This window comes from Vigna angularis, chromosome 9 (genome assembly GCF_016808095.1).
Source record: "Vigna angularis cultivar LongXiaoDou No.4 chromosome 9, ASM1680809v1, whole genome shotgun sequence".
Lineage (NCBI taxonomy): Eukaryota > Viridiplantae > Streptophyta > Magnoliopsida > Fabales > Fabaceae > Vigna > Vigna angularis.
Genome location: NC_068978.1, coordinates 25243778 through 25253074, shown reverse-complemented (window position 1 = coordinate 25253074; position 9297 = coordinate 25243778). Strand labels below are relative to the sequence as shown.

Genomic DNA, 9297 nt, shown 5'->3' with positions numbered 1-9297 from the left:
TCCAGACCCCGCTCAATTACTACAAGCCAACTGGCGGTATGGCTTGGTGCGGACAGTATAATTATTTTATAAAATCAATTAAAATCATATTTACGAAAAGACCCCAAATTCAATTTCGAGATTGTTATCTGCCAGCTACTTTGAACAACCAATTGCCCCGCCATTTTTTCTTGACTTCTTTTTGTCCAGCTTACCATTTTCAGGACTTTATAAATAGACATGCATGGGAATCAAAGCCAACAATCAATAGCACAAGCAAATCTTCAAGCATGGCTTTCTTGTATTTTGCTTTGGTCATTCTGCTCTTTCTCTTTTCTCTTAAGCTCTTGTCCCAAACAAGAAGATTTAGAAACCTTCCTCCAGGGCCAATTTCTTACCCTATAATCGGAAACCTCTTCCAACTCAAACAGCCTTTCCATCGCACATTCACTCAAATGTCGCAAAAATACGGCCCAGTCTTCTCTCTCTGGTTCGGCTCCCGACTCGTTGTCGTCGTTTGTTCACAATCCGCGGTGCAAGAATGCTTCACCAAAAACGACATCGTGTTGGCGAACCGACCTCACTTTCTGTTTGGCAAATACATAAGCTACAATAACAGCACCATCCTTCACTCCTCCTACGGTGACCACTGGCGCCACCTCCGTCGCATCTTGTCGCTGGAGGTTGTCTCAACGAACCGTTTAAACTCCTTCTACGAGGTCCGAAGGGACGAGATCATGAGGCTGGTGCAAAAGCTCGCTAACCTCTCATCAAACCACTTCACCAAAGTGGATCTAAAAGCCATGTGAGTTTTCATCAAGTCAAACATTTTTTTTACGTAAAATGGTTAAAGAGTCTTATATAGAACTCAACATAAAATAGCCCATTCTAAGAACTTGAGATTAAATATTTTTTATTTTGAAATAAATAAACTAAAATTATACATTAAAAAAATATAGTGACGACAAATGCCTTTCAACATTTTTTGTATATAATTTTCTTTATATAGCGTCTTCAGAAAGTGTAAACTGCTATTCTTATAACACTAATTAAGAAATAAAAATGTTTGTTTATTACTAATATAATTTTAAGTAAATTATATTGATCATGATTGAAGTTTCCTGATGTTACACAAATATTATCTGGAATTTTTAATACTTAGTAATCTCACTTGTAAATAATACACAATATAATTATTTCAGATACATAAATGAGTTGTTGTAATGTGAAAAATGTGTTTTTATGATGTTTCTAAACCATTGAAGGGTGCTCCATGCAAAGAGAATAAGGAAGTAAGGTAAACATAGAATAAATAAATAAATAAGAAAGAGATGGTTATATAGTTGACGTAACTAAATAAAACATGTTCTGTATTTTTTATTTTATTTTTAATGTTAATATCTTGTAATTAAGGTTTATGGAGACATCATTTAACACTATGATGAGAATCGTGTCTGGAAAAAGACTTTTTGGTGATGATTGTGATGTGAGCGATGTGGAAAAAGCAAAAGAATTCAAAGGAATCATCAAAGAGTTAGTGATATTAGCAGGAGTCAATAATCGTGGAGATTTCTTGCCTTTCGTGAGATGGTTTGATTTTGATAATTTGGAGAAGAAGCTTAAAGGAATTGGTAAGAGAACAGATGCATTCTTACAAGAACTCATCGAAGAGCATCGTAATGGAAAAAACAATGGAAATACTATGATAGACCATCTTCTTACTCTACAACGATCACAACCTGAACAATATACCGACCAAATCATCAAAGGACTTTCTCTGGTAATTAATCATTTATTTAAATATGGTGTTTCTCATTTTTATGTGTACATCACTATTTTGTTTTTGAAAGTGATAAAAATTAACATGATGAACATAGTTATCCAAATAATTAATAGAAATATGTGAATGTGCAATATATATGTCAATCATCATCACTTAATCTAAAGTGTAATTTTAAATGATAACTTTAAAACCTTTGTGTGTATTAAAAAAAGAAGAAGTATATTTACTTCAGTAACAAATTTCTCGTCCATTTTGTTTAGATTCAAAACAAAAGAATAAAATTTTTGGTTATCCAGTAATTAATTTTAAAGAAATTAAGAAGGATATTTTTCCCTTCTGTTTGTGCATTGATACTATTTTTTATTGTTTTTACAGAGCTTGCTACTTGCCGGAACAGATACATCAGCTTTAACTTTAGAATGGACAATGGCTAATTTATTGAACCATCCAGAAGTTATAAAGAAGGCAAAAAATGAAATAGACACTCATGTAGGATCAGATCGTCTCGTAGAGGAATCTGACATGTCAAAACTTCCTTACATTCAATGCATTGTTTACGAGACACTTCGATTGCATCCTGCTGCTCCAATTTGGTCACCACATTTGTCTTCAGAAGATTGCATTGTAGGAAAATATAATCTCCCGAAAGACACAATTGTGTTGGTGAATGCCTGGGCTGCCCATATGGATCCAAAAGTGTGGAGTGATCCAACACACTTTAAGCCTGAAAGGTTTGAGAACGAAAATGAAGTAAACAGGTTACTTTCATTTGGGTTAGGGCGGAGGGCTTGCCCTGGATCAAACTTGGCTCAACGCACAGTTGGCTTATCCATAGCTTTATTACTTCAACGTTTTGAGTGGAAACGAATTGGTAAGGAAGAAATTGATATGTCTGAAGCAAATGGAATTACTATTTCAAGAAAAAATCCATTGGAAGCTATGTGCCTACTCCGTCAATCACCAACAATTGAGAATATGTCTTGATTTATGACGTTATTTAAATAATAAACATGTTCGTATTTTATGGAGAATAAGTATGTATGCAGTAAGCATTATTTAATCATTTTGTAAGGGTTGAAGTGAATGTGATGTAATAATATCTTTTAAGTTCTTCTTTTACAATAAATTATTACTTTCTTTATATTTTTTAATATAATAGTTGTTCTTTTATAACATTTGATTACTCATGTATGTAAGACTGATGAAAAATAATTATTGGTAGGAGGGAGTATTATGAATTAAAATAATAAAAGATAAGTATTAGCGTTATGAAGTATAATAGCGATGGTTAAAACTTTTTCTTATATATTTGTGGTCAAGTATTCAATTATTGTTGTATGCATAATACATGTTTATTATTTGTTTTATGAACATGTGGTGTACACTAATATTTATAATAATTTGTGCATGTGATTGATAAAAATTAATTAAAGTGGGAAGAGTGAAATTAACATATTAATTAAAATATGTGTGGAGAGATATTAAAATAAAATATATTATTTAAGAATTTATCAGAATCAATTAAGATAAAGATAATTTTATTTTAATTTATGAAAATAATAGACTTTTACATTTCACACAATAAACCTGGTCAAGTATGTCTAATATTTGTATTATGTTAAAATGAAAATCCTAGTCATCATAAAAAAAAAATAATGAGAGATGTTTGAGAGGAGAACAAATTTTTTTCAAATCTAGAAATCAAGTTGTTAGGAAAACTTAGAAGATTTGGAACTTTTTGGTTGGTTGTGAGGTAAGGAAAGCTATGTTTAGAGTCTGTTTTGCATAATTCTAAAGGTTTGTTCTTATGAGGGTGCTAACATTGCCTTTTGTATTTGTAAGATGTGCTGCCATGTCTATCCATGAATTATGCGGTGCTCTTTTTAGTGATTGGGTCATTGAGATTTGGATTGAAAATTTATGCATTGGAAGAAAAAAGTCACTTACGCTAGTATTGTTTTCAAGAATTATTTTGGCTCTAAATTAATTTCTGTTGCTGCCATGCCAACGTTGAGTCATGCGGTGCTTTTATTTATTGTTAAGCCAATGAAATTGTTTTTGAAAAGTGATTGGAAAATTTTCTTTAAGAACAAAAACAGCACCGGGAAGTATATTTTTATCACGTTGATTTTCTCATCACATATATTAGGGTGTTTTTTATATAAGTTGTGTGCGTTCATACACTGATGTCAATAGCACAATCTTAAATTGTTAGGTAAAGTGTTGTGAATGTTTTTGTTTCAAAAAATTTCCTCAGACAAAAGCCTTTGGGCGTTAAAAGTGACAGTGTTCAAGCCAACGCGCCTTATGTTGAAGTTCGACCTTTATTTAGAAATTGGAGTGACGTATTGACCACTTTGATCAGTGCGGCATTGATATCATGGTTTTGATAGATTAAAATAATTTATATAAAAACTCATGTATTTATTTATATCCGGGGCTTTATTTTACGTCAATTCATAATCTTTATATTGTTATTGTTAATATTATTGTTTTTATTATTAAATAAAATTTACTAATAATAAGTATTATTAAAGAAGATTGTAGTATTGGGATATATATATATATCTATATTAATTAAGGAAAATGACTGAGTTGTATATTTTTTTTAAAACTTATAGTTTTGGTAGTTATTAAAATATTCAAGATATTTAAATGTTGGCTTTGCTTAATAATTGAGAACTTGTGTGGTATTTTTTATTTGGTTTTAGTAACTGTGATATTAATTTGGGATATGAGATTTTAATTGTATTGGTGCAATGATATTTGATGATTATAAATCTGTTTTGGTGCCTTGTTTAATTTTGAAAAATATAATGCAAGAGTAAATTGAAAGGATTTGAGGCTTGAAACGTGTTGATTTTCAGTGCGCTATTATTGGCTGGAAAAAGTTGGTATTTGGTGCAATGATAGTAGGGACTGTTTTGGGCATATTTTGGTGTGATAACTCTTTAATTTAGCCGCTACAATATTTGGGATTGTTTGGAATATTATGACAATCAGTTTTGGATGGTTAAGTTATAATGTTAGTCATACTTTTTTTATAGTGCATTTTTGGATTTGATCATATATCTTTTGTTTCGGATGTGAGGGGCTGCATCGTCTAATGTCTCCACGTTCTTTTTTGTTCGTACTCTGAACATTCGGCTCTTCGTCTTCGTTCCTCAATTTTCTTCTCTGCGCGCGGGTGGAAGACTTGTAAAAGATTCTCCGATGCCAAAGTCAGTTTGAGCACAATGACGTTTTCTATCGAACAGTAATAAATGTGCAATAAATGCAACCTATCTACCACTCACTCTGGATCTGTATTTATAGTTTTCGCTATGGGTTTGGGATTAGTGAAAAGTTAATCACGGCCCAAATTCAGCCCAATAGCTTTTAACCACTACTTACCTTAAACCTAGTTAATTAGCAATGTGGCCGGCCAGTCTCGTGAGGCTTGGCCTTTTGATTGGCCGACCCATACAAGTAACCCGATTGGTTAGCGATATGACCGGCCGACTTCCTGCGAGTTGCTGTTTCCACAGGTGGCAAGCGGGAAGGTTGCGTGATCGTGGACGTACGGGCGTACTCGCGGACATACGGGCGTCTGGCCTACTGTGCCCAACCCTTCCTGATGGTAAGTAGAAGGGTAGTTTCTTGGGTCCGTTGTGGTTACGTGGACGTCCAGCCTGTTTGGCGTCCGACCCCCACTAGTACATCTTTTATATGAACTGTGATGTTTTATGCCATGTAGTTTTTGAGTGGGATAAAGAGGTGGGTTTGATGAGTTATAAGGTTTATATGGTGAATCATTGTGTAGTGTTGGTTGTGTGTGATTACTAACACTTTGTTTCTTACTCAGGTGGTGAGCTCGAGAAAGTCCTACTTTCGTGTGTAGACCTTATTTTGGTAAACAAGAAAGTCCTATTTTGATAAATAGGCCTAGGGATGACAACGGATCGGGTCGGGCATGGGTAGTGCCTACCCGCAATCCGACCCGTCGAATAAAATCTTACCCGCTACCCGTCGGGTACCCGTTTAAAAAATACCTACGGGTATTTTAAAACCCGCGGGTACCTGCGGATACCCGTACAAAATAAAAAAGAAATATTTAAAATAAAATTTAAATAAAATTACAAAATATCTATATATATATATATAATATAAATTAAATATAAATTAAAATTTAATTTTAATTAAATTTAACCTAATAAAATATAATTTTATTTTATTTTTAATTAATTTAATTAAAAAATATATAAATTATTTTTTTTTAATTTTTCGCGGGTAGTGGGTACCCGCGGGGCAGGTAGTATACTACCCGTACCCGACCCGTTTAGAAGCGGGTATTAAAATACCTGCTACCCGTTACCCGCGGGTAGTAAATATTCACGGATAGTTACTACCTACCACAGATTTTACCCGCGGATACCCGTGCCCGCGGGTAAAATTGCCATCCCTAAATAGGCCATGCTTTGGCGAGCAGGAAAGTCCTACTTTGATGAGTATGCCCTATTTTGGTAAACATGAAAGTCTTGTTTTGGTAGAGGTACTATATTTTCCTACTAACATCCTAAATTGGGATGTTGCATTTGTGGTATCAGAGACAAATTTTTGAAATTTTTTTGGGTCTTGAAAAGTGAGCTCGCTTAGTTTTTGTTGTGTATATCTGTAACTTGTTGTAATTATGTTGTGAATGGTTGTTGAGATTCTTGTGGAGGAGTATAATGTTGTACATGGTTTGATAACCTATGCTCAAATTGTTTTAGATTTGATTTAATTTTTATTGAGAATTTTGTAGCTTGTTTACATGATGTGAATATCTATAGAGTCCCTTTGAAGAGACTCAAGTGACCTATTATATGTAAGTCCTTAGTTGTAGACGTCATTGGATATTTGATTTGTATGGGAATCTTGTTTGTTTTTAAATAAATTATAAAAGTACCATGTTGCTAATAAGTCAGAGCTTAGTATGGTGGGGTAAAGGTCTCATGCAAATGTCTGTGTTGTAAAAAAAATCGTTTAAGTTAAATATGTATAAAATGTGAAATAGGAGAAATAAGATAACTTAAATATATATTTAATGGACATATAATCAATGAATTAAGCTTGACTTAATGGTTGTATGTTGTGTGCTTATTTATGAATGGGTTCGATCCTAACTGGCAATGAAACTTTTTTTTTCCTTTTACTTCTTTGTGTTTTCTTTTGGGTTTCAATAGAGGTAGTTTTAGCTAGACCACAAAGCACGTATGCAACGAATGTTAGTCAGGGTCGTGAGCAAAAGGCTCATTGCTCCTTATCTCTTCACCTCTCTTCATTCTTCTTGCTTCTCTCTCTTCTTTTTTCATTTTCGTTTTGTAACCCTAGGGAGACGACATAAGGAGAAATTATGGTTTCAAGGTGAAGAGGGAATATAAGATTAGGAGATTATAATTCTAGGGTTCAAGAATTCATTTTAGGGGTGTGAGGAGAAACTTATAGAATGGACGAGAGAGAAGGGGGTGTAAGCATGCAAAGCAAACATTCTAGTAGCTTAAGAGTGAGAGAATGAGTTGAGAGAGAGACACAAGGGGTTTTGGAGCTTAGTGGTAGTGCTTTTATTGTGAGGAAGAACAAATTCTAGGTATGGGGAGCTATTCCAATTTTTATCGATTGCTTGTATATGGTATGATGCTTTTATATTCATTCGGGTATAACGTGATGTGGGAAGGGTATAATTGTATGCTCAAGGCAAATGAAAATAGGATGACGATTAGAACAACAGGCCTAAATAGAAATAAAACTAAGAACTAAACAAGAACAACTAGGAAATGGAATCAAAAGACTAAAACTGGAAGAGAAAGGAAAGGAAACTTATGAATTGGAAGTCATGCCAGTTGAAAAGAACCAAGATAAATACCAAGGAGGATTGCCACTAGTTCTTCATAAGATAAGATCCAAATTTAGACTAAGAGACATAATTCTATCTCAAAGAAGGAATGCAATTGAATGCAAAATACTTTTTATATTCAAATTTGAAGGTGTACTTACAAAGGAGACCTTATGTTGCTTATATAGCACTAGAAGATGAAGTAGGTGGAGAAAACTAAAGGTTTGACATCCTCATTTGAACTTCTACTATCATAAATTCACAGAATATATAGCTTTGAAACATGCCAAATTATTTCCATTCATTTTAGATCTTTCTCTTCTTGGATACATTGAGTCTTTGTGTGGTTGCCTCTTGCTTGTGAAATTGCGGGAAAACACTAGAAAGGGAAACGGAGGGGCCGGGGAGGGCGGGGGGGGGGGGGGGGGGGGGGGGGGGGGGGGAGGTTTGAATAATGTTATGGAAAATTTTTTGCAAATGACATTTAACAACCTTGGTAGTGATTGGATGATTTACATAGGTTGTTAAACATTTAATTTATAAAATGCCATTTAAATCTGAATGTTCATACCTTACGTGTTTTCCAAGCGATTAGCAAATTTGCTACAACGTTTAGGAGAAATGACTCTTAAGGAATAGTGTGTTTGATGACAAAAGTGTTTATTAGTGGTTGACTTTGCAAACAACTACAATGTTTATAAATAAGGTGTTTTTGATGCTAAGACAATAAACATAATCATTTTATACTGGTTCACTCAACTAAGCTACGTCCAATTCTCCTCTAAGACTTTTTAGAGGGTTTCATTAGATTTTCAATAAGGTTACTGATAATGTTGTTGTTGACTCGTTCAAATTAATACTACTAAACTATAACAACTTCAGTATTGCTAAGATAGTAACCAACAAAATTGAAAGGGTAAATTCAACCCTAAGTCGTTTCCCAACAAACAAGAAATTGATTTCTAACAAATTAGTTCTTATAAAATCTGTACAAAAATGGTTAGTCAAATAAAAGTGATAAAGGAGATAAAGATCAACAAAAGACTAAAAAAAAAAAAGAAAAGATAGAAAGACAAAAATTGTAAAAAGATTTAAAAAGATAAAAACAATTATAAAGAAAATAGGTTGATTTCACTCAATTTTCAAAATAGGATTAATCATTGATTATCTAAAGATTATTGTTAATTTAACTATTGCCTTAAATTTTCAAATTAATAAATGTAAATTCTCAATTAATTTTGGCGTTCTCACTATTAACCAAAGTATATTATCAATTAAAAACAAGAACTTTGTAGACTAGTCATACTAAATTTAACCAAAGTACATTCTCAATTAAATCATACTATGCATAATCATGTCTATTCTTTTACCGCTTATATCAAGTAAAAATCTAATTAACCAAAATACATTATTGATTATTTCTTGTAAAAAATTTTACCACTAATCAAAGTACATCCTTAATTATTAGTAAAATCCCATTGAATCAAATGAAACTTTCTAACTTTAATCAAAGTAAATTCTCAATATACTTCATTAATGGGGACTAGGTTTTGTTGACTTTTGGTGCAGCTAAAAAGCCTTTCAATAATAGTCCAGAAAGAAGCTCATAACGTAATATTCATCCTAAGAAGCTAAAGATAAATAGCTCAAGAAAAAGAATACATATGAGCTGAAGAAAAGA

General features: G+C 32.9%; 1 protein-coding gene across 1 annotated transcript; it reads left to right on the top strand.

Annotated features, from left to right (window-relative positions):
- Positions 1-240: 240 nt before the first annotated feature.
- Positions 241-2877, top strand: LOC108346675 (cytochrome P450 81E8-like). The gene is made up of 3 exons (XM_017585738.2): positions 241-784; positions 1393-1759; positions 2138-2877. Exons 1-3 carry the CDS (start codon positions 270-272, stop codon positions 2744-2746), a joined length of 1491 nt encoding a protein of 496 aa, XP_017441227.1. The 5' UTR covers positions 241-269; the 3' UTR covers positions 2747-2877.
- The last annotated feature ends 6420 nt before the right edge of the window (positions 2878-9297 follow it).

Excerpts from the sequence above, each read along its gene's own strand:
- LOC108346675 (XM_017585738.2), top strand. The coding sequence starts at position 270 with ATGGCTTTCTTGTATTTTGCTTTGGTCATTCTGCTCTTTCTCTTTTCT. Across the intron at positions 785-1,392 it reads AAAGTGGATCTAAAAGCCAT|GTTTATGGAGACATCATTTA; the intron begins GTGAGTTTTCAT and ends CTTGTAATTAAG. Across the intron at positions 1,760-2,137 it reads TCATCAAAGGACTTTCTCTG|AGCTTGCTACTTGCCGGAAC; the intron begins GTAATTAATCAT and ends TTGTTTTTACAG.